Source organism: Rhinolophus sinicus, chromosome 8 (assembly GCF_057876585.1).
Source record: "Rhinolophus sinicus isolate RSI-liver-muscle chromosome 8, RSI-T2T, whole genome shotgun sequence".
NCBI lineage: Eukaryota > Metazoa > Chordata > Mammalia > Chiroptera > Rhinolophidae > Rhinolophus > Rhinolophus sinicus.
The window spans coordinates 78,239,135-78,264,325 of NC_142508.1; the positions used below are offsets into that span (position 1 = coordinate 78,239,135).

The following is a 25,191-nucleotide window of genomic DNA, read 5'->3' on the forward strand; positions in this document are numbered from 1 at the left end:
GGATCCAAACCTGTGAAATGTTGTGGATCCAAACCTGTGAAAGGTCGGGAGGTGTGCCCCGGGCAGAATAGCAGGAGCTGGGTTGGGGGGCATGGACGTAATTACTGGAGTGTCGGAAGCACAAGTATTGTGCTGCCCACCAGCCTGAACACTCCACCACGTGAAGAGAGGTCCAGATTAGAGGAGGGAACACTGGCCCCTCCCCTGCTCCTCTGTGACAGCAGAAGGGCCGGCTTCCCTCTCCCTGGACACCTCTTTGCATCTGGCCTCCTAGTGAGTCTCAGGAAAAGCTGATATACACTTCCTGCCCTGCAGGAAAGGAGCTGGGGGTCTTGGTGGACCACAAGGGGAATACAGCAAGTCTGCCGTATAATACCATTGGTGTGGGGAAAGGAAACGAACGAGCGCATGAAATCCATATGTCACCTTGGAGTCAGTCCTCACAACCAGAAAGAAATTCGGTCTTTGGCCCCTCACTAGAAAGCTGGGCTGGATCCATTCTTTGTCATTACGTTTTAAAGAGGGATGTGGTCGATATACCAGAGACATAATGAAACTGAATTGTATGACAGAAAACTCAGAAAAAAACGGAAAGGCTGCATTGTATCTGTTCATTTGTTCCTCATTCCTCATCCTCCTTGAATAGGAATATTAGACAAAGACTGACTATCTCCCCTTCCACAGTGGCTCGAATGAGAGAAAATGGGCTCAAATTGCAGTGAGAGAGAGGCAGGTTAGACCGGCAGCAGGACTTCCCGAAGGCGAGGACACTTGATGCAGGATGGGGGGTGGCGGGGCCTCGTCCTGACCACTGAGTCGGCAGCACACAGTGAATGAATGCCTTTCCAGATAGATTTCGGTTTTGAGTTTGCATGAGATAACGCCGACAAACTGCCTGACAGTGGGTGATGCTTCCCCTTTTGGAAGAGCTCGTTCTCCGGAAGGAGCAGGTATTTACTGGAGAGAGGGAGTATCATGCAGTCACTTGTAGCTGCTTCCTTGAGGCTCTGGCCATCGGTCTAAGCATCGGAGGGGTGCCGTGCTCCAGTCTCGAACCTGCCCGCCCCTCAAGGGCCCTGCCATCCCTTATTGGTGAATAATGTGGGCTGGGGTGGGTGGGAGGGGGCTCTGGGAGCCTCCATAACCTTACTCTGCCTCCCAAGGCAGTGACTCAGTGGACAGAGCCCCTCACTTCTGAGGGTCACTTTGGAGCCTGGAGGTGAGGCGTGGAAATATAAAAAGCTGGTGGGGAAACCCTGGCCCTTTTAGTTTCTGGAGGCAGAAAGTAACACCTGGCCAGTGAGCGTGCGGCTGCACGGCCATGGTTCTGGCCCCTTGGGGCTGCACTCGCTTCGGGGGCCACAGGGACCACTTGCTTCTAGGGTCCCCCATGGAGACACAGGGTTTGTCAGCAGCAGCTGCTCCTCGGTTTGACTCAACAACGACATGCCCAGCTCTGAGGAGCTTTCTGGGAAAGCGGGGCTGGGAAGGCAGCGCCTCGTCCGCCCCCGAGGACTATGGGAGCAGGTCGCACTGTTACTGAGCTTCTATGCGTCCACGTCTGTGCTTCATGCTTCGCGTGCAAGCTCTCATGTCCTCTTCACAGCATCCCTGCTTGACAGGTACTATTATTAGCCCCATTTCACAGATGAGAACACAAAGGCACAGAGAGGGGAAAGTAACGCGTTAAGTCACACCGCTAGCAAGTGGGACAGTTGGGATTCGAACTTACTTGAAATGCTTGTAGGAACTACAAGGGCCTGGGCTTGTGACCTCAGTTGGCAGTTGCCCCAGGAGGGGACTGTCTCTGAACAGTCCTACAGATGTACCAGAGTCTCCAGCACGTGAGGAGGCAGAGTGAGGACCCATTTGAGGATACAGCTGGCATCCCAGTCCTGCCGCTTCCCATCTGACTCTGAGCACGTTCCTTGACCTCTGTGCCTTCTTTTCAAATGAGTAATCCTCATTTCCATGTATTGACAGAGATTCCCCCCTCTCACTCCCTCGATCGGCTCCCCACCCGACACTAGAGGGCCAGCTACCCACAGAGCCATGTCACGTGTGTGTTCTCAGCCAGCCCCCTCCCTCCTGAAGTCCGTCTTGGGACTCTGGGCCGCCCTTTCTTGCTGCTGCTAAGACTTCCCTCCCCCAAATCCCCTTCTAAGGGGTGTTCCTTTGGTGGGGAGACAGCCCAGTCACTCCTGAGGTGGTTGTGACTCGATGGGGACAAAGGCTACATCAGCACCACGAGCCATGCAGTTTGGCCTTGTTTTCTAATCACTACTGTCTAAAGGGGCTGCACCTGAAGGCCAGGTGGTGTGCCAGAGGCTGGCCTCTGGCGGCCGAGGGTGTGACCACCACCCTGAGGTGGCCAGGGGCAGGGCAAGTTAGAGGGCTATGGTGGGGTTTTGGGCAAACACCTTTTTAGCATCTATCTCCCCTTCGACCATGTGGGGGTGGATGTCCACGTCTAGTCCCGCGTCTCTGCAGAGCTTGAGCAAGGTCCGGATATTGTTCTGGGACAGCCTCAGGTATCTGCACACCAAGGACAAAGAAGTCAGCGAGCGTGAAGTCACTGCAGCTTTGAACTCGACTGGAAAGAGCTTAGCAACGTGGCACCTCCAGAAGGAACAGGCTCCAGACATTTCTGGAACTAACAGGGATCTTATAAGAGGGTGGGACATGCCACAGAGTTGGTGGGAGTTTTTACTGGTGTAACCCTTTTGGAAATCAATTTGGCAACATATATACAAAGCAGCCCTTGCCCCAAATAAAGGTTCTTTATCTTGGACTCAGTAATTCCACTCAAGCCCTCAACTGATCTCAAGAAATCAATGGAAAGAGAAGTTACATAAATGAAAGTGTTCATTTTGGGGTTATCAGCAACAGGAAAACAGGAAATTCTATCAACAGAGAAATGGTTAAGGAAATAATAGAACATCCATTCCCAGGACTGTTCTGCTGGCACTAAGATGGCATTAGGAAGAAGAAGGTGCAACATGGCTGTGACATTATGCCAAGTGGCAAGAAAAAACCGGCAATTGGTAGATGTTCCTCTCATCGCTGCCACGTGTGCGTCACCTGAAAAATGCCCTAAGACAGTGGAAACAAAGGCTGAGCAAAGCCGTAGGAGCAGGGGTGAGCATTTTCTTTTAATAATATTCAAACAAAAAATTAGGCCACTGATTTGAAGTATTAGCCTAAAGCCCTACAACTCTGAAGAATGAAACTGATCCCAACTGCACTGTGAGATCTAGAGAGAGTCTGCCATCATTGCATCCTAAGAGCTTTTTATTCCACCACCACCTTTGATCTTGCCCCCAGCTTTAGTTAAGGACATACGTGGGGCCCCTACTCAGGCTGGTTCTTACTTTGCAACAGGTGATGGGGGAGGAGCTGCATATTGATAGAACCTGGGTTTCTACCCACTAGGAACGGCCTCGCTTCTCTTTCAAGACCCGCCCAGGGCTTACCTGTCTTACAGCCACTTGCCACTCAGACCCCACTCGCCAGTCCCCACGCCCGGACTATCTTTCCCTGACGGCTCCAGCCACAGTCTGCCCCTTCCCTCCCCTCCCTGGCTGGCCCCACCCTGGAGGGTCTTACATGAGTGCGAGTGGGCACTCACTAGGATCCCATTCCAGAAACTTTCGTCCTTTTGTCGGATGTTTTTCTAATGGCTTGTTAGATATCATCTCTCCAAATATTCTTTCCCCTTCCTTGCAGGGTAGGGGCCTGTCCAAATCTCTTTTCTCCCCACCATGGAGCCCAGGTAGGCTGTCTGTTGGTCAGAGTCAATTAGAATCACCCTGTCGACCCAGTAATCCCACTTCCGGGTATTTATCTGAAGAAACCCAAAACGCTACTTCGAGGGGATGTGTGCGTCTGTATGTTCACAGTACATAACTAGTAGTATCGTAATAACTGTGGTGTCAGACGGGTACTGGATTTATCAGGGTGATCACTTCGTAAGTTATATAAATGTCGAATCACTGTGCTGTACACCTGAAACTAATATAATATTGTATGTCAAGTGTAATTAAAAAATGTTTTAAATCCTTGGAAAAAAAGAAAAACCACTCTGTCAATCTGAAAGCCACAGCCAAAGTCATTCAGCCATAAAGTGGCAAGAGCAAGAAGCCCCCTTTAGCCAGGGAGGCTGCCTGCTCACCTTTCAGCCAGTCAGCCAGCAGAGCAGGACTGTGTGATGGGGCCGCTGGATGCCCGGCCTCTTAAACCTACTGCTGTTTACGAGGACTCCTGCAGCCTTGTGCTGTCCCAATTCCTCCTCTACTGAAGTTTCTGAACCTTGTCAGTCACATCTTTATAGTAAAGGACAACATTGGGATGGGCAGGGATACTTGAATTTTCGAATGGAAACCAAACTGTCTGGTGTGGCTGAAAACCAGTGGGTCCTGATAATAAAGAACAAGCGAGAAGGGGGACCCCTTTGTAAGAGCGGTGAACACCAAGTGGTTCCACGCTTAGTTCGTGATCCCTTCGAGAGTCTAAAAACCCAAGCATACAGCAGGTAGCCACTGGGGAAGGTGGCTCCTAGCACAGCAACTCAACACCAGTGGAAAGGCTCTGAGGGGGCATTTCCTGTTAAACAGGAAGGCCACACAAAAAGCTCATTCTTTCCTTTTTGATTCATATTCAGCGTTTCCATTGTGAAACCAATGGAAATATTGGAAACGTTGCATGAGCGTCCAAAGGTGTGGCCTCCTCAAAACGGCAGCACCTAAACGTCATGTCCATCCGGGAGATGGTCCACCAGCAGGTGAAGCTTCTTCCCTGGAGCAGCCCTTTGGGACTCAAAGTCAGAGCCCAGTCACTCTGCGGCCACCCTCCCTGACCTCGAGGCTCAGCCCAGGCATCTGGACCAGAGATAGAGTGAGCAAAGCCTGTTCCCCCAGGACACCCCAGCTCCGCACACACAGGGCTGCTCACCGGCAGCTGAGCACCTCCTCCGGCTTCAGCATTTTCACCATTTCTATCTTGGGCTCGGTGCCCTTTTCCATGAGGCTCTTCATCTTGCGCTCGTAAGAGTCAGGCGTCTTGCCGACCCAGTCTTTGAGGAGGGTCGACCTCCGTCCGGCAAAGAAAGTATCCGGTAACATGGGATCTACCATGCTCTGTCGACGGAATGACGTTGACCGTCGAATGGGCTCTACACTGATGCCATCCTTGATCTCTAAGTCTGAAATTGGACAGATGTCACTGGGCATTAGACCTTGGTAGAGGTCAGGTAGGCAAGAGGGGGATGGGCCTGAAAGACTGCGTGGGCTTCAAACAATACCTGTTCTGACACAAGAGGTCTTTCCAGGGCATCGGCAGGTTCTCCTTCTTAGGATTTGTTTAATCCTTATCTTTTCCTCCCTCCTTTCTCCCTGACTCCCCAATTCCCTTCTTTTCCCTCCTTCCCTTTATCCCCTTCTCTCAATCAGACGGAGTTCACCTGAAAGGGACTTTAGCCTAGGGGGTTAAGGGAAGATATCAGAGGAGAGCAACGTTGAGCTGGGTTTTTAAAGGACAAATAGTTTAGTAGATAAAAAAGGGAGAAAAGTATTGCAGGCAGCAGGCACAGCATGTGCAGGCAAAAGGAGCAGCATACACACAGGCCCCTGGTGGCCAGCTCCAGACACCCGAGCGCACCACACAGCAACCTCCACAAATGACACACCCAAAGGGCACACTGGGCAGGCACCAAAGTCCTGATAAAGCAAATACTGCTCCGTAGGTCGGCCCCTACACCACAGCTCCTCCACTGTAGTCACAGCCAATCAGCCTGCGGGTCAATCCCTCCCATTGACGTGCAAACAGCAACAAATCCTTAAATACAACAGGAGGACACATAAAACCCACACAAGGGACACACCTGGAGCACTCAGCTCAGGTGACCAGGGAGACTATGTCACTCAGCCCCACATGACACCTACTACATAAGGTCACTCTACTAAGACTGGGAGACATAGCAGATCTACCTCATACATAGAAACAAACACAGGGAGGCAGACAAAATGGAGAGACAAAGAAACATGTCCCAAATGAAAGAACAGAACAAAGCTCCAGAAAAAGAACTAAACAAAATGGGAATAAGCAACTTATCAGATGCAGGGTTCTAAACACTGGTTATAAGGATGCACAATGATCTCAGTGAGAACTTCAACAAAGAGATAGGAAACATAAAAACGGAAATAGAAAACATAAAAAAAAAAGCCAGAAATGAAGAATACAGTAACTGAAATGAAGAATACATTAAAGGGAGTCACTAGTAGATAAGATGAAGCAGAGGATTGAATCAGCGATTTGGAAGATAAGGTAGCAGAAAACAATCAGAACAGCAAAAAGGAAAAAGAATTCAAAAAAATGAGGAGAGTTTAAGGGGCCTCTGGGACAACATCAAGCGTGCCAGCAGATTAGGCATTGCAAAGTAAAGATTAGTGAACTTGAAGACACAGCAACAGGAAATATTAAAAATGAAACACAGAAAGAAAAGACTGGGGAAAAAAACAGAGCATCGTGGGACTTCAAATATGTGTATTGTGGTACCTGAAAGATAGGGAAGAGAATGGAGGACTGAAAAAAATATTTAAAGAAATAATGGCCAAAATGTTTCCAATTTGATAAAAACTGTAAGCCAAGAATCTCAACAAACCCAAGAAACATGAAGCAAATGACATCAACGTGCATTCTAACCAAATCGCATGAAAGAAAATCTTCAAAGAAGCCAGAGGAAAAAGATACATTACAGAGGAACATAAATAAAGATGGCGGCCACTTCTCGCTGGAAATGATGGAAGCTAGAAGACAGGCGAGCACAGCGTCCACAACGGGCGGGTTGCTGTGGACGCTGCTGCCCTAAGACCTGTGTGAGCCTTCTTTTCTTTCTTTTCTGTCCTGTGATGGAGGACAATACTGGCGTCTGGGACCAAGGGGCTTCTCTTACCAGACTTCCCAGGGCCATGCTTGAGGTAGTTCCCGGGCACCATGCTCAGGCGTCCTCCCTTGGGCTCTACTCCATAGAGCCTTCGGTACTTGACAGCGTCCCCATCCCTCCTGGTTGTTGGCATTGAGACCTTGGAAGGAAGCAGGAGAGATGTTACCAGGGCAACAGATTCTGGCTTGGACTCCTCCATGCCCAAAATGAGCGATTTCAAGAGTTTGCTGAAAAGTGGGCAAAGGGACCAGAGGAAAGACCCATTCTGGGGCCTGGGACAGGTTGGTGGGCAGGAATGGCATGTGGGTGCCTGTCCGCCAACTCCTTACTGTTGTGACTCCATACCTCAGGGAGACCATGAGGGGCCATGGGAACCACAGCCTCGGGGGCAGTGAGGTCTGGGTGCTCTCGTCTTTCCGATAGCATTCCTGAATGACTTGGGGAGGGAAGGGGGAGGAAGAAGACATAACCCTTTCCCACAGGAGCACAAGTCTTCCACTGGGGTGGGACAGTGTGTTGGGTGGGAGCGGATGGGTGGGTGGCGGGGCATTCATTTGCGTGTCATGGGAGGCAGGAGTGGATTTTAGAGCCTTAAATAAGAAGAGTTTTAAAGTAGCCAGACACTGTAGGAGCAGAGTGAGTACCCTTCAATATGTGGAGCCGAGTGGGGATGGGGGACAGGAGGGGATGATACCTGCTCAGAGAATAACACATGGCGTTTCCCACTCTGCCGTTTCTGGATGTTTTGGGCTTTCTTTTCTTCCTTCCCAGTTGCTTTAGGGGGTACCGCCACCTTGGCTTTATGTTTCTGAAAGGGCAGGGAGGGAAGCACCGTGATGCCCTCGGTGGGCACAGACCACCCTCTGCCCTCACAAAGGGGAAGCTCCTTGGTGAGTGGGCTGCACCCTCCCCTCTACCCCGAGCTTTAGATCCCATCTGGCACTCCTGTCCCCTCACTGTCCCTCTGCCTCCGGACATGCCCTGGTGTCCACGTCACCCTGCCCCCAGGTCTGGTTGTCCCTCTTCACTTCAGAATCCATCACTAGCTCCCTATCACCCTCCATGTAACAGCCCCAGTCCCTGGCCTGATAAAAATTCCTTCTGGTCCCCAAATGGCCTTTCTAGCTGCGACTTCCCTGCCATGGCCTCCCGTCAGAGCCACAGGAAGGTCACCCTGTCTTCAAGTTCAGCAGGACTTTCCCTCTGTTCCCAGAACCCCTCCTGCCCATCCCACCCCCACCTGGTCCTGTCTTCCCAGAACTGTCATCCCGTCTTTCTCATTTCCCAGGTGCTCCTTGCAGCCGTCAAGGGCAGAGCACACGTGTCTTGAGTGAGCTTCCTTGTGCACGTGCCTGGCTGTCCACTCCCACTGGGCAGGCAGGAAGGACGGACGGGTGCATTAGGGAGCACCAGGGTCTAGCGAGGGGGCCTGCAGAAGGGCATCCAGGCCAACCCATAAGCCACAAGGGGTGGGGTGGGTGCTAAAGCATCACGGGGAAAGCCTCATTGACTGGGTCTCGTCTTGGGGTGTGCCACTCGTGGTTGTGGGAGATGGTGGCTGAGACTAGCCTCTGGGTCAGACAGCTTGGCTTGGAGTCCTTCCTATGGCTCAGTGGCTGAGCAGCCTTGGGCAAGTGACTGCTCTCTCTGGCTTAGTTTCCTTATCTGATGATGGGGATAATAGGCTCTACCTCCTAGGGTGATTGTGAGAGAGCGATGAATTACCACGCGGAAGCACCAAGCCTTCCACTTATGTTCGTGATATTACGTGGGCAGAGGAGTGTTCTGATAAGCCGGTTGGGTGTGTGGAAGGAAGCTGTCCCCGGGCATGCTTAAGGCCATCTGTGGAGGGAGTGCTGGTTAACCCTGGGGTTTGTTTGGCTTAGTAGGGAGAGGAGCGTACAAGTGGGGGCCAGGGCTGAATCTTCAGGTTGAGTGGAGAGCAGCTAAGGCCAGTTCCTCCAGAGGTAGGTCTCTTCACACGTTCCCCCACAGCCCTCAGCCTCTCCTCACAAGTCATTGGAGTAGATCCCCACCCCCATTTTTGGGAGAGCTGAGTGAAACTGATGTGGCAACGCCACAGACACGAGGATACTGCAATAGCCACTGAGTCAGTGGCCCCTATAGGCACGATTTTGGATCTTCGGGGTCTTTTTTGATGCCAAATGGGTCACAGCCCTCTGGGTAGCACCTGTCTGTGTGGGAGGGTAGGAGCCTCACTAGTAAGTGACAATTAGCGGACGCAGCCAGCCTAATCAGGGGACAGCCTCCCCTACTTCCTCCAGTGCTTTCCTACCCGGTCACCCCCGGGCCCAAGAACTCTGCCTTTTTCTCTCTGGAGTCCAGTGCAATCTCTCCCCTGGTGCAACAGCCTTGAACGAAGCCTGCTTTGCCACGTTTCTTTGACAGTACACACCTGCATAGCTTCCTTCTGCTTCCTCTGCCTCCGCTCCATCCATTCCAGCACGCGTAAGAGGTCGGACATCCGCCTCTCGTCAGCCGTCCTCCACATGGACTTCCTTTCTGTGGGCATTACATTCTTTGGGTCCTCTGAGTTGTCTGACATCGTGGTGGAGATGGGGTGGCGCCCTGGGGAAGAAGGTGGCAGGCTCTCACTTGGTTGAGCCCTCTGTCTCTGGCCCAGATGACTTAGATGGCAGCGAGTGGCCCCTGGCTGTGAACATACAGGGCAGTCAGGCCAGCAGCTGGGATACTGGTCCTAAAAGGTGGGGAGGTGTAATGGGTGATTGTGAGGTCACTGTCAGGCTGCCCCATGGGGTCAGAGTGCAGCGGACACTGGCTCCCCCTCATGGCCACTGCCCCTTTAAGCACTGCCCCCAGCCCTCGGACTCCGCCACAGCCTCCTTCCTGGTCTCTCCACGTCCACGTCCATAAAGCTCTTATTGAAACAAAGGTCAGCCTACATCGTCCCTTTCTCAGAAACCCTCCCTCAGTGGCTCCCTGTAGCCTATAACAAAATACTAAGTTCCTCAGTCTGGCATGTGGGCTTTCATTCGTAATTAGAATAAAGTTTTTTTATAGCCTCAATTACTTTTATATTCATTGACTAGATAGTTATCAGATGCCTGCTATGTGCCAGGCATGGTGGTGGGGATACAATGCAGGAGAAAAACATAGTCAAACCTCCTAAAACATACGGGCTAGTGGGAAAGACAAAACAGCAGTCCAATAATGACTCTATGAATCCATAACGGCAAACGCAGAGGAGTGCACTGAAGGGAAGGAATGCAATTCTATGAAAGCCTGTGACAAAAGAACTAGACTTGGGTGGAGTGGTGGGTGGGTCACACAAGCAAAAGAGTTGGAGGCCTCGACAGGGCTCTGGACCAGAGGGACAAGCAGTACAAAGGCCCTGTGGCAGGATGGAAGCACGCATGCTTGAGGAACAACGGACGGCCAGGGAGGCTGTGAGAAGTGAAGCTGGACAGGTAGGCAGAGGCCGGAGCAGACACGACCTTGGAGTCACCTGTTGGCTCAGACTGGGAAGGAAAGGGAAGCAAACGGAAAACAATAATGGGATTCAAACAGAGGGGAGGAAGTGACATGATCAGGCTTCCTGTTTGGTTTTAGTAAACTTTTATCGAAGGAAACTATATAGTATACAGAATTGTGTCAGAATCACAAGTGAAGACATCTGTGCAAACAGTACCCCCGAATTGTCCCTTCTGGGCTCTGCTGGTCACTGCCTCCCTCCAAGGGTAAACACTATCCTAACCTCCGATTTGATAGATTTGGATTTTTTGTTTGCTTGAGTTTTACATAAATGGAATTATACACACGTCATCTTTTATATCTGGCTTTACTCATTTTACAATATATTTGCAGAATTTTAGCAATAAATTCTTAGTTTGTGTACGTGGGAATGCCTTTATTTCACCTTAATTCTGAAGGAAGATTAGCTGGGTAATAGAATTCTTGGTTAACACTTTTCCCAGCACTTTGAACACGTCATGTCACCGCCTTCTGCCTCCTTTGCTGTGACTCGTGTTGCTGTGGACGGACAGCTTCCTCCCTGAACAAATCCGTCACAAATCCCTCCTGGGACAAACATCGCAGCAGATCTTTGGCAGTCAACCTGTGTGACTGCCAAGGAAGAGTCGAGACTGCAAGAGCACTGAGGCGTCTGGGTGTCAGAGCTGGGAATGCTCTTGGAGACTCCCACTGCTCACTCATTTCACAGACGGGGAGGAGACCAAAGCCCACAGAGCCCCAAACACCTGCCAAGGTCAACGGAAAACAGTGGGGGACCCAGAAACTCCATGAATAATGATGAGGCCTGGAATCTATACTTCCCCCTAAGACTTTTCATATCTGTTGCATTACATTGGGGGTCTCAAGTTCAAGGGCGAGGCAGGTAACATCAAGGAGGGGGCTGGTTGGGTGTAAGGCAGTACCAGCGTGTGGAGCGAGCTGGCGAGGGGCACTCAGCTTCAGCCATCATGGCCATATGCGAAGGTCAGCCCTGTGTGGCCAGATCTTTTGTTTTCAAGAAAAGCCACAAATCCAGATGTTTAGGTGAGATTAGCTGGAAACAAATTTAAAAAGAAATGTAATTGGACAAAGCCCACGTGGTCCCGCTCAGGCCTGAGGACTCCCATGGCAGGCCTTCACCGCAGCTGGGCGGTCCCTCAGACCAAATGACAGAAGACCGGCTGAGGCAGAAAGAGGGGGAGGTGACCGGCTCAAGTCCACGAGGCTGGGAATAAGTACAGGCAGGACAGGAACCCAGTTCTCCTGACTCCCAGCCATGACAGCACCGTGGGGTTCCAAGAGAGAAGAGTCTGAGAAAAGGGGCTCAAGCAGCAGCTGCCTGCCTATCAAGGGTCGAGAAAGGTTTGAACATACCTGCACGCGACCCAGCTCAGGCGAAATCCCCGGGGCTTTTCCCCTCGGTGATGCATGGTTCCTATAGAGATGGGCAATCTGCCTTTTTTACTGTGTCCTCCTTTCTGGCATTTTAATACCCAGTATCACTACAATTCTCAAGGGCCATTTAAAATATATATAATCTTATTAGCGAGAACAGCTTCCCTGCGGCGGGTCCGAGAACAACCATCGGTCCCCAGTCTCGGCAGGGCGTCCGATGTGGGTGATTTGGACTCTCAGAGCGCTACATCTGCCCTAGTTTTCCAGGACACTCCGAGCAAATGTCTCAATTAGGCCAGAGGATGGATGTGCTGTGGAAGGGCTGTGATTTACATATTCAGAGCCCTGCCGTCTCCTTCGTCCTACAAATGTCCTTCCTTTGCTCTTCGTGCCCCAAGGAGGAGACTGGCTTCCCGGGACACAGGCCTGGAGCTGGAGGCTCTGAGGGTGATGGAAAACACAGAGGAGCAGCATGGAGCTGGGCGGCTGGGCTGATGAGGGCACCAGAGGGCTGGACGAGGCCCCTGGCTTTTGCATCCTCGTAGGCTGTGGCTGCGTGACCTTGCCCTTGCTCTGCCTCTAGTCCTGAGTTTCAACTTGTCAGTGACTAGGACTGCAGAGGGGTTGCAAACTGGGCCGAGTGATATTTGGCCCACAGATGTATTTTATTCAGCCTGCAAAGTGTTTCAGAAAGCAGGATATTTCATTTAAGAAAAAAATCAGAGTTCAGATCTGTTTAATAAATAAATCATCGGGTGTGACTGGGCTAGACTTCCCCCTTGAGACAGAGGTGTATGTGCCATCTGCCGCCAGGGCCCCACCCTGGCCCCCTTCACTCACCTATGTGACCTGCTTGTTCCCGGAAGACATTTGAGTTCGTAATCCTTGGACTAGGCAATAATTCCGACCACTTTACAAAAGTGTAAGGACAAAGTTACTGCCTCCTCTCTTTGAACTGGAGAGGTTCTTATGCCATTTTGCAGGTTTGGAGGCAACGGTTCAGACATGTGGTCTCCCAGGCGCTCCTGTTTGGGGCCTGTGCCGTGGGCTGCACTCACATCCATCTGACCCCAAGCCCACCCTCCTCCCAGGCCCTGACGGAGGTTGGCTCTGTCCAGGTCTTGCTGTAAATAAAGCCCTGACCCGCAGCCGCTCTGCCAGTGGGGGGAAAGAAGCGCAGGGCTGAGGGGTTGGGAAGGAGCGGGAAGTTCCCTGACACACTGTGGTAGCAGGAGACTTGCATGACGAGGGGTTTACAGAGAGGCTGGGCAGAGCAATGGGCAGAGTGCAGCGCTGGGCGGCAGAGTGACTGACTGGGTCCATGCCCTTCTCTGTGGTTTCCTGATACCTGACCACAGGGACGCTGATTCTCCATAGACCTCAGGTTCTTCACCTGTAAATGACTCTTATATCAGCCCTGCTTCACTCACGGAGGTGTTGGGAGGGGAGGTGTTGGCTGTCACGAGACAGCCAAGGGCTTTACGAAGTTGCAGAAGCTTGGGGCACATGGGAATGCACCAGCTGTGAGTCCTTGGGCAGGTTACTTAACCTCTCTGGTGTAACTTTTCTCTTCTGTAAAATAAAACCAGTAATAGTTCTTACTCTAAGTAATTGTGAACATTTAATGAGCTATCTGAATAAAGTGCCAGGCACACAGTAGGTGCTTAATAAATGGTAGCCATGGGTACACATCATGGACGAACACGTGGGCCTGTGTAGGAATGCTGCTCTCCCAGAATGATGGCCCTGCGAGGGCCAGACCGGGGGCCCAAGGCAGGGGGACAGCACAGAAATGAATTTAGCCAGTCCAGGCCAATGGCCGGACATGACAATCAGTGAGGAGAAGCTTTGGGGTTTGGCTTCGGCTCTTGGAGGGCTTGTCCTGCTGCCCAGAAGGATGGCTCAGGGCTCATTCTGCTCCCCTCCCCGCCTCCCAGAAAAAGCCCAGCCTGGAGGCCTGGCCCAGTGGGTGGACAGGGGATGGCTTACCCCAGCTGCTGGGCGACTTGAGCTGGTGGGGCCAGTTTGGGGCTGACCACGATAAGCTCATCCTGCTCCCTCCCCATGAATGTCGGGTACCAAGAGCCAGCCTCCCTCTGCTGTCCCAGCCCAATCATTAGCATGGTAATTGGAAGAGAAATGCCCCCTCCCAGGGGAGTGGCAGGACCCTGTGGGCTGCAGGAAGGAGGGGACAGGCACCACACCAACAGGCCCCCTCTGTCTGCTAGAGCCCACCTCGGTCAGCTCCCCCTGCCTTCTCACGGTTGCACTTACTTCCTCCCTTTGCTCCCGCCCTCTAAGTGTCATTGGAGCCCACCAGCACTCAGCAGTACTCAGGACATGGACACGACACTTCCCTTGTCCCCATGTCTATCGCAGGGCCTCTCACTGGGGAGGGTTCTGCCCCAGCAGCAGACATTTAGCAATGACTGGGGACAGTTTTGGTGGTGACCACTGGGGGCAGGTGCTACTGGCATCTAGTGGTGGGTCCACGGTGCTGCTAATCCTCCTACAGGGCCCAGGACAGCCCTCCCCACCCCCCACCCCGCCTACCCCCACTCCCATGAACTGTCCAGCCCCAACAGTGCTGAAGCTGGGAAGCCCTGTCCCATTGGAGAACACAGACCTGTGGCCAAATGGTTAAGATGAAATGGGTAAGGCTATCATAGAAGCAGGGCCCGAATGACGTGGAGATCCAGAGGTGGGAGGAAATGACTGAATCAGAGAGAAGCAAGGGAAGTCCCCATCTGGGCATGTGACAGTATTGCTGTGTCACCTCTGCCTCATGTAAGGAAGCCCCTGTATTCAAATGGCTCATCCAGCATGCAGGTGCTCTTCCGATTTCAGGCCCCACCTGTTCCGGTAGTTCCACTTGGACACCTGGATCCAGCTATGCCTGAAATCTCATCTCTGGTTACATGGCACCTGTGGGTGTCTTTATACTTTACGCTTGTTTGAGTTACTTCCAATATAGCAATAGCATCACAGCACATCAGCACACTCACAGAGCTTGTGTGGACTTCTCCTCTCGCCCCTGAACACTTGATGGCTCCCCAGCTGATAGCGGCCTGCTTTTCTCCCTCCTGGGGCTGGTGGCTTCCATCAGTTGCTGCAGCTGCCACTCCTGCGGCATCAAAATATCCCAGCATCATTTGCGTGACTGGAGTGTGCCATCAGCCCGGACTGGGGGAGCCACAATCAGATGTGGTTCATGGAACAGCTGCCCGTGTAGGGCTGACAGTTAATTAAAAGCTCCGGGCACTCAGTGACTAACTAATCACAGCATGGTGGCAGTGGGCGATGACACGGGGACTTCTCTGCTGGAGTCAGCTGAGAAACTCCAAATGGGAGCCTTCCAGCAGGCGGGGCGGCAGGAGGTGTGGGTGGCCACGCTGTGGCTGTCCCAAGCAGTCTGCGGGGCTGACTGAATCCCAGCTGTCTCTCCTGTTCGAGGCTTCCAGGAGAAAGAGTGAAAGGGACCCGGGTGGGAGGGTGAAGACATGGGCATCCCTACGGGGCCGGAGAGGAAGGCTGTCAGCGTTTGGGAACCACTGAGGCAGGGGGTGTGAGGGGATGTCGCCCCCAGGACTGAGCAGAGTCCTGGGGTACCACGGTGGGACGAGATGACACACCCCTCCTCACCTCAGGGCAGTGTGGCACAAAGTTAGGTGCATGATAGAGCCAGGCCACCGTCAGCCACGGCTCTGCCCGTGTTACCATGGACATGGTCTGTAACCTCTCTGCCTCAGTTTCCTTACCTGGACTAAGAGCTGTCTGGGACCGATTACCATACCTGCGTCCCGGGTTGTGGCCAGGATTCATCCATGTAAAGGTTTTCTAACACAATAAGCAGGTGACAAATACCAACCTGACACACTATCAGCTTACAAAGCAGAGGGCTACTTCCTCACAGGGAAGAAATGAAGGGCCACGTAGGCGAAGAGTGACTTTGGCCTCAATCTACCAGGCACTCCCCCTCCCCAACTCCCTCAGCAGCAGCCTTGAGGCAGGACAGCTGGGGTGTCACTAAAAGCCGGGCTGGCACGCTTCACCCACTCCGCATTGAAGAGCTGCTGCAGGGTCTGCCTTGGCATGGGGTCCCCTGGGGCTGGGGCCCCTGAAGCTGTACCTCTGCTGAGCTGCTGCCTTTACCACCTCTGTTCCGCTCCTCGCCCAGTTCCCTGTCTGGCTCCTGATTCGGATCCCGCCCATCAGGGTGACCCCACATGACTGTGAGTAGCTGTGACTTCCACACCTTTCATATTGGCCCCAGGTTACCCGACAGGAAAAGCTCACACTTCCTCACCTGGCTTTCCATGTCCCCCAGGACATGCTCCAGTTTATCCCTCAGGGTCTATCCCCCGCCCCCACCCCTGGTTGCTGCCTGGGGTCCCCGAAGCTGCTGCACCCCTGGCTGACTCTGCTCCTGCCCTCTGGGTGCTTTCTGCCCTGTCGTCCTTCACCTCTGGAAGCAGAGATCTGTCCTACCTTCCAGTAGGGCTGCCCCCACGCCACTGTCTCTCCCTCCTGTTGCAGTGATCTCAGCAGGCCCGGGGTGGCGTGGAGAGTCCCAGCTCACGGGGGTCCTGGGGGAGGGGGCCTTGTTGAGAGGCTGTTGCTGGAGCTGAGACCTAAGGGATGGACAAGAGACGTGAATCTTGTGACTCTGGGGGGAGGGAACAGTGACTGCAGAGGTGCTGAGAGGGGAGCGGCTGGGGTGCCTAGAGTGAGGGGAGAGTAACAGGAGACAGAGCGAGGAAGGGCACCAGTGGCTCATAGGTGGGATCATCTCTCACCAGGTGAGGTGGGAGACCTCACCTGCCTCAGGGCCAGCTGTGTTGCACCTTCCCGGCCATCACCCAGGTGGGCAGGTGGCTCTGTGTATAGGGGTGAGTCTGGGAGCCAGCCAGGGGGTGGGGTCTTCCAGGTCCTGTCCTCTGAGCCTCTGAAGATGAGAACCCATCAAATCCCCCAAAGGGCGTGGCTTCCTTAGTCACTCAAGGAATATTCATGAGCACCTACTGTGTTCCCCACAGTGAGGGAGTAGGTGGGAACCAGGGCTGATAAAGAAATGGGTCAGTAGTAGTGTTTGTTTGTCAGGAATCGAGGTGTGCCAAGTTATGCGGTGTGAAAGAGGGCAAAAGAAGGGACGGTGAGAGGCTCTCATCCTTGGCTGGGGTGTGTGGGGGGTCAGGGTGGGGACAGTGCTGCCTGAGGAGGGGGCTGCCCTGGCTTTGGCAGCCCTGGAGTTGGCAGAGCCTCTCTGAGGCCTGGGTCTTGCCTGCTATCCTGACACTGACCAGCAGATGGCGGGAGTGCTACAGCAAAGTCAGGGTCCGCCGGGGAGGGAGGGAGGGGGAGAAGCAGAGAGGGAGAGCGAGGGAGGTGGAGCCCAGAGGCAGAAAGAGAGAAGACAGAGAGGGAGTATATTAGTCTGTATGGGCTGCCACAACAAAATACCATCGACTGGGTAGCTAGAACAACAGAAATTTATTGCTCATAGTTCTGGAGGCTGGAAGCCCAAGGTCAAGGTGCCAACAGGTAGGTTTCATTCTGAGGTCCCTTCTCTCGGCTTGTAGGTGGCCGCCATCTCACTGTGTGCTCACATCATGGCAGGCGAGGAGGGAGGGAGACGGTGGCCATAGGAGAGAGCGCTTCCTTTTCATATGAGGCCACCAGCCTGTCAGATTAGGACCCACCTTCATGATCCCATTTAACCCTAACGCCTCCTAAAGACCCATCTCCAAATACAGTTGTTCTGCGGGTTAGGGTTGCAACCTGTGAATTTTAGGGGGGCACAATTCAGTCCATTGCAGAGAGAGACAGAGAACAGTGTGTGTGTGGGGGTGAGGAAGGGGCAGAGAGGGAGAGACAGAGAGGGGTGGTGAGTGGAGGGGGAGCTCAGGACTCCTGGTCAGGGCCAGCTTTGCCTCTCACTTTACTGAGACCCTGAGCAGGTCACTTCTCCCTTTGAGCAGCTGCCTCCTCACCTCCGAAGGGGGCCGTGGTGCAACCCACACCCACTGAAGCAGCGACAAACTTGCAGAGAGCAGCTCTCAAGAGCGTCCCTCAATTTTCCCTCAGTGACAGCAACCCTATGAGATGGGCATTAACTTTATCTCCAGCTCTCAGATGAGGAGACTGGGAGTCAGCGAGGTTCAGTGCCCGAGGTCACACAGCTGGCACACAAACCCAGGTCTCCTGACCATGTGGCCTGATCAGTAGGGGAGCGCTCTGAGAGGGGTAGAAGTTACCTACAGACATGAGGGAAACTCAGAACTCTGGCACAGCCGAGGGGGGCGAGGCAGAATCCCTCTGGGAGTCTTTTCTGGAGCCTCCACAGAACCCCCGAGGAAGGGTGAGTTTGGGGGAGGGCTCATGCAGGGGCTTACAGCCTGGAAGCTGGCCCCGAGACCCCGGAACCCAGAACGGCACTCCGGGACACAAGGTCACCAAATAAAGCTGTCCCAGATGGTGGCCTCTGTCTTGCCTTGGTTCCCCGGACAGTTCTTGGAAGCCCACGCAGCTTTTGGCTTCCACTGTGTGGCATGTGCAGGGGCAGAGAGGAGAACGGGCTCCTTTCCTCTCAGAGACACATGAGGGAGGCCTAAATCTAATAAGTTAATCTAGACTCCTGGAAACAAGATTAAATTTTCAAATAAAGGCTGGCTCTGACAGCTAAGGCATAAATCTTTTATTTAAAATAGAGACTAAACCCATTCAAATGCAATCAGAGATGACAGATGCAGATAGAAACAACCTCTGATAGAATAGACACAGTATGGATTTGTTCTCTCCTGGTGACATATCACAACGAGTGACCTTAGGGACAGTCTCAGCATCAGCAAACAGTGGGGCCTTTGCATCCATTTCCATGTAGCTTGTTGGCCCAAGGTGTGACTTGTGCTGAGGCAGATGCTGAGGCAGGTGGAAAGTCGCCAGTCTCAAAGGCCATGGTCCCACTGCCACCACCCCAGCGGCCACAGGGCAGCGATGGGGACCAGCAGTGTGTGGGGGCATCTGGGGCATCATCCAAGCAGCCGGAGGAGGAGAGAATGGGGGCTGCTGAGAGCAGGTGGGAGATGGTTGAGGCAAGAGGAGAAAGTAGGGAAGGGCAGCGAGGCATTTCCTGGAGCTGCCAGAGCAGACGGTGAAGCTTTGTAGGACAGTCTTCTGCCCCGGCTGTGTATGGGTGGGCATTTCTGAGCACCAGACACGGTGCCTCCCCTACACGATTGCATTCAATCCCCACATCAAACCCTTTTACAGAGGCCCTGAGCTTGGTACTAACCAACCGACTGTGAGCAGAAGTGAAGTGTGCCACTTCCAGACTCAGCTTATGACAATCTCCTTCGATATTCTTTATGACTTTTCCTCTTCTCACTTAGACACAAACACAGGAGCTTCCGAAGCCATGTTGGAAGGTGGTAGAGCCACAAGGAGGAAGGTCCCTGGGTCCCAGAATCACTGCTGGAGGCAACTTCATGACACTCGGGAATCCCTGTAGGGCTTTACATGATATACCAAGAAATAAATGTCTATTGCATTAAGCCTCTGGGGTCTGGGGGTTGATCTGTTACAGTTGTTTTCTTAACAGTGAATTTTTATGAATTTCAGATAACTTTTTCATTCATAGATTCATCTGTGCTTTACAAAAACTCTGGGTGGCAGTCTGGGAATGGCATTTTACAGATGACAATGCTTGTCCTAGCTTAAGTACTTGGTGGGAGGCTGGACAACGTTTCTAAAAAGAGCTCTGTGATGCGGGTGTGAAGAAATGATGACGATGTGCCCTTCCTTGGCCCCGGCCGCTTCCTATTGGTTCAGGCATTTCTGTACTTCCAGCTCTTCCCTGGGACTCGGTGCCCAGGTTCCCACCCTCTGACCCCACCCCTTTCACTCTGAAGGCGCTGAGCGGCTCTGCCTCTGTCCATGGTGCTGAATCCAGTGCGTTAGTGGAATGAGCCTGGCCTTATACATTGGACCCACCTGGGTTTACTTCTAAGGGTATGTTCCCTCGGAAAGTCTTTTAACCTCTCCAAATGTTAATTTTATTATCTGTATAAACTGGGTAAAGTACGCTTCCCTCATGAGACTGCTGTGAAGATTAAGTGACGTGGAGAGACTACCGGTGTAGCAGGTGAGTTTTTTCACATCCTCTCTCCCTAGTTACAACAGATATTGAACCTCTCTCCCAAGAGTAGCAGGTGAACAGATGACAGTTTTACACTTATGTGTAATAGTGACTTCGCAGCCAGACATACAAGCACTGAGGATTGAGGGAATTAAGAGAAAAAAGAACAAACAGAGTCTAGAGATTGTCCCTCGTGATTCTAGCTGCTAGAGGCTAAGGGGTTACAGAAGATTTTGAGTTTAAGAGAAATTTGAAGCTTGGTTTCTTTGGTCCCACCAGCTTCTGCATTTGTAAATGGTGGGTAGGGGGTGACCCCTCAGTGGTTCCCAACCCCAACAAACAAGGACACCGTTCAGTATTCTCACCACTCGTCTGTCCCCATCTTTGTCAAGGTCTTGTCAATGAAACACACTGCACTTATTAAGGAATAACAAATTAATTTCCCCAATTTTATTAATAAAAGGCATTTAGAAGTGATTGTGCAATAAAAACAGTATTAAGCTTCCCAGTTTAATGAGGTGGCTGATGCTTTAGTCTGTGTGGCCTCATTATCGGCTAATGTGTGGATTCCCTTAGGTTTTCTGAATTTTTGCCAAGAATTCACAGAACCCACTGCTACTTCTATGAACCCAGAGCATGAGTCTTTGCCTTCAGTGGCATCTCGGGAACCTGCCAGCTCAGACCTGATGCTCATGTACCAAGAAGGGTGGAGCAGAGTGGGCACAGGGGAGAAAGGAGAAGCAGCATGTACCTTGGGGACTGGAATCACAAAGGCTCCCCCAGTGTCTGGTTTAACCCACACCTGGGAGGTGGGATTCACGATCCCCACCACTCCCTGAATGTAGCAAGAGGCCGTGTGTGTGAGTGTGTGTGTATGAGTGTGTGTGAGTGTGTGTGTGTGTGTGTGTGTTAATGAAAAGCATGCCTGCCAAGGGAAAGAGTCAGTTGGCCCCCTTTCTGTCACCAAGCTCTGTCCCTGTCGTACGTGACATGGAAAGCTCATTTGAAATCAGAAGGCTGCTCGGGGGGCATAAAACTGGAGTTAGAGAGCTCACTGGGCAGTTTGAATGACATTGTCTTCAGACTGTGATGGCTGTTGGGACGTAACTTCCCAGAGGTTTTATTCAGGCCCTTTCAGTAATGGAGACCCCACTCTGTTCCAGATAATGTGGGAAGCCATCCACTAACGCTTGACCTGAGATGCTCAAGATGCACGTACCTGCTTTGGGGTTCAGGGAGAGTTGAGTCTGTCCTTAGTGTGATGGGCATCTTGGGCGGGCCCTCCAGCACTGGCACAGGGCAGAGCAAGCCCCTTTCTCATGCTGCTGGCCTCCATTTGTAACGCCTAATCGGTTGCTGTCAGCCTCAGTGATGCCACCCTTAGTTGGGATGACGGCCAGTCTGGATTTGTACTTATCATATGTCATTATGAGTCCAAAGCCCATTCTCTTGACTGCAACCCTCTACTACCTCTCTAAGGTGGCTTGCCCTTGAACTCCACAGCCACAGCTCCTAGCCCACTGTGTCCAGAAAGTTAAGCCAGAGAGCCCAGGGAGCTGGAGCAGGGGGAGCCATGCCCCCAGGTGGGCTGACCCTGACCCCAGCTCTGTAGGACTCTGGACCTAGAGGATTTCCTCTCCTTGGGAAGTCTCAAGGCTCAGCCTCTCCCTGCTTTATAAGATGAGTAGGCAAAGGGCATGTCTGACCTTTTCAGATACTTGTCCCTGCTCGTCATGGTAGCCACTACAGAGAAACAAACTTTTTAAATGTTTTCCCAACTGCCGAAAAAACATAGCAGCCTCTGCCAAGGACCAGACAGGTGGTTTCTGTAAGGCTGGACCTCATCTTTCCTGCAGTCTCGTGGCTGCCACAGTCCATATGCTAAGCAGAGACCTGGGAAGAACTCCCCTCCCCGGGACCCAGGACTGAGGTTCCCCCAGGAGGGTAGAAGCTGACGGAGCCACAAGGTCTGTGATCTACGGCCATTTAACTTTAAATTTGCCCCCAACACTCCACTCTCCTCCCCCACTCTGTACCACAGCCCCACCCCGGTCTTCCTGGCAATTTGCTGACCCCTCCACCCCATGCGGCTGCCTCCAGGACAGGCACCTGGCTGCCTCCTCTAGGGAGCAAGGCCCCCACGTTCTGCCAAGCCCATCACCACCCTTCGAGTCCCTCCTCTTGGGATGAATGTTCCCACACTGGTGTGCAGGTCACTTTGTGTCTTGTGTTGCATTGTTCCCTCTTTTGTTGTGGTCTCTTTACTTCCAGTCTTGGGCTCTGCTGATTTGCAGGCTTCCTTCTTCTTTTTGTTCTTGTTCTTCTTCTTTTTCTAAATCAAGAAGAAATGAGGTGCCTCTGCTTGTATCCTCATCTTTTTACGCTGCTGGACACATTTTTGGTCTCTACTCAAGCGATCTGCTACGGTGAGAAGGTCAGTTTACCTGAGTGGGAGTCCGTCCACATCACCCCGAAATGAAGGTGCCGGCACCGAGAACAGAACCCTCCCACCTCTCCCATCACTCACTAAGCTCCGGCCCACGGCCCTGGTGCTGGCCCCCAGGGGTGCCGAGCTGGGTCCTGCTCAGGGCCTTTGCACCCAGCACTCCCTCTGACTAGAGCACACTCCCTGCTCCCTGCAGACTGGCTTCTTCCGTTTGGGTCTCAGCTCAGCCTCCCCGATGTCTCCATCCTGCTCCAGACCCCACAGGGCCTCCCTATTGGAATGTATTTTCCTGCTGTATCTTCCTCGCCGCACTTATCAATTTCGGAAGTCATCCTCTTCTAGGCTTATTAGTTTCACTTGATTATCTTCATCCTCCGCTAGGACACAAGCTCCACATGAGCTGGGATCTTGCCCATCACGCTGGCTGCGGTATCCTCATGCCTAGAAGAGCACGGCACCCCGGAAGCACTTCCCATTTGCTGAATGGACAACGGCTGGTGTCATACACAGTGCTCACATCGAATGTCCGTCCTTCCCGTCTTGGGAGTCTCCCCCCCCCAGCGCCTGGTGTCCTGTGTGTAACACGGAATCCATGGGAATGAACCGAATGAAAGGGTCCCTCATCCACTAGATTATCTGGCTTTTAAGGGGACAGACCAAGTCTTACATTTCTCTGAGTCCCCGGCATCTTGAAGAGCAGCTGCTCAAAGCACCTGCTGAATAGACCAGAATCCTTTGAAAGCGTTGCGTTGACAGCTTTGGTAATTGAAGAAGAAGGGTCTGTCTGGTCCTTCAAATGTGACGTGCGGGGAAAGCTGACGCCTGGAATTCTCATTCTCAGTTGTAGGGTCTGGGTCATACGAGTGCAAAGGCCGCACCTCACACAGCAAACGTGTTGATGGAAAACGGGAGAATCTGCCTAAGATGCAGAGTGTCAGAGGAGCGCACAATATCCTTCTGACAGTTGAAAATTGCAAATTTGAGAGGTTCCTTCTCACCTGCCAGCTGTCCAGGCCTCCCCTGAGCAGACACATCCCGAGCCCTGCCCTCCCAGGCTGGACTTCCCACTGCCCCAGAGCCAGCCAACTGGTATCTCCACGATCCACCGTGGGCAGAGTATCTCAGGTGTTTCAGTGTTTTCCCAGGACTCTCTCAGTTACAAGTGATTTTAAAAAGGACATACATTGGCTCAAGCATTGAAAAGATGTGGGATAGACGTTGCTTCAGGCATGGCTGGATCCAGGGGTCTCTGTTTGTCTCTGCTTAGTTTATTCTTCATCGGGGCGCTCCCCATGGGGCAGGTATTGGGCAAGGTGGCCCCTGGACACCACAGAATCATCCGTTTCATTTAACTGTCCAAGCATTCTACTCACTCTACTCTAGCCACTCACCTTTTTCTGTTCCTTCAATAAACGGGCAGACTCCTGCCTTAGGATAGTTGCACTATTTTAAGTTCTACCCCCTCCCCATGCAAAGCTGAATTCTCACTCCCTGGCCTCCTACAAGGCTTTACTCAACTTTACCTTCTCAGAGAGGCAGAACCTGGCCACCCGATTTAAAATCAGAAGCCACCTCCCCAGCATTCGCAGGCCTTCTCACTGTGCACTCCCCCAGCCCAGAGCAATGAGTGCCTCTAAATTACTCTCTGCGGTACTTATTCATTCGTCTCTGGTGCCCCATGGCCCACCAGAATGTCTCCTTTGTCCTAAGAATCCAGCAGAGTCCTGTCACATAGTAGTTGCTCAATTTGTTAGAAGATCGAATGAAGCAGAAAGAAATGAACTCAACATCCAGACCTTGGCAATAGAGCAGTGAACAAAACAAACAAAAAAGCCCTGCCCCTTGGCACCTCACTTTCTGGTGGGGAAGGCAGACGTGAAATGAGCTTCTTAAGAAGCACAAGGCAGAGAGTTTCAGGTGACGAGGGCTGGGCAGACAAACAACAGATGCCCACGGTCAAGGTGAGGCCGAGTTTCTGCCATCTGCTGAGAACCTAACAAGGAAGGAGCCCATTGTTGCTTCTTTTGCTGTTTTAATTTTACTCTTTTAGAAACGGAGTGAGGACAAGCGTGCTGCTAATGGCAGTAATAAAGCTTCTTCCAGATTTGTTTACAGGTTGTGTTTGCTTTTATTTTCATTCTTTTCTCGCTTCAGGAGCAATGTGGGCAGCCCCCTGCCAGCACACATTCCCCTGACATTTCCCACTCACATAATGTAAATATAGAACTCTGCTGACTGGCTGGGCACGGCCAGTGCCTGGGGGCCCCCTTGGAGCCAGCAGCTGCGTGGAGGACAGGCCACGCAAACCAGTAAGCGGGTATTGACTTGCACTGGCATTGATGTCCTTTTGTAGCAACACAAGTATTTTATCAAAACCTGCCTGGGGGAATATCCATCTTCATATTGACTTAACATAGAAGATACTACAGGGTGCGTGTTCTGGCTACACAGAACAGACCTCTGCATACAAACATAGATGCGTAATCAATATTTCATCATCAAATTATGATCTGGCTTTCAATGTTTTGCAAAAAGAACCACAGGATGAATAATGAAGAGCAACAATAATTTTGAAATGAAAAGATTTTTCCATTTTAATAGGAGCTGGGGTTTCCCGCTGGCTGTCCTGTGTGGGCAGCAGGAAAGGGCCCTCTGCTGTAGGGACACGGCACAAGCCTCGCAGACCAGAAGGCTGCCTCAGGGCTCCGTTTGCTTAGAATCAACTCGGACACACGCGGGTCTGCTCATTCGTCTGAGCGGCCGGCATTGCTGGGCCCCATCCAG

General features: G+C 52.3%; 1 protein-coding gene and 1 long non-coding RNA gene across 6 annotated transcripts in view; one reads left to right on the forward strand and one right to left on the reverse strand.

Moving 5' to 3' along the window:
* Positions 1-577: 577 nt before the first annotated feature.
* Positions 578-25,191, reverse strand: part of C8H16orf78 (chromosome 8 C16orf78 homolog) — a 56,598-nt gene continuing 31,984 nt past the window's right edge. Inside the window, exons 2-9 of one of the 5 annotated variants that reach the window (XM_074314932.2) lie at positions 16,316-16,458; positions 14,833-14,951; positions 9,357-9,614; positions 7,635-7,748; positions 6,950-7,079; positions 4,951-5,200; positions 2,421-2,535; positions 578-1,611 (exon numbers count right to left, since the gene is read on the reverse strand). In XM_074314932.2, coding sequence (XP_074171033.2) covers positions 1,537-1,611; positions 2,421-2,535; positions 4,951-5,200; positions 6,950-7,079; positions 7,635-7,748; positions 9,357-9,614; positions 14,833-14,951; positions 16,316-16,458 — 1,204 coding nt within the window. In that variant the 3' untranslated portion in view covers positions 578-1,536. Of the gene's footprint in view, positions 2,536-4,950; positions 5,201-6,949; positions 7,080-7,634; positions 7,749-9,356; positions 9,660-14,832; positions 14,952-16,315; positions 16,459-25,191 lie in introns of all 5 variants that reach the window. The other 4 variants (XM_019731882.3, XM_074314931.2, XM_074314943.2 and 1 more) reach the window with 4 other exon arrangements.
* On the forward strand, positions 16,468-23,020 carry LOC141567522 (uncharacterized). Its single transcript, XR_012490207.2, has 3 exons — positions 16,468-17,368; positions 19,735-19,967; positions 22,789-23,020. It is a non-coding gene; the product is annotated as an uncharacterized LOC141567522 (long non-coding RNA).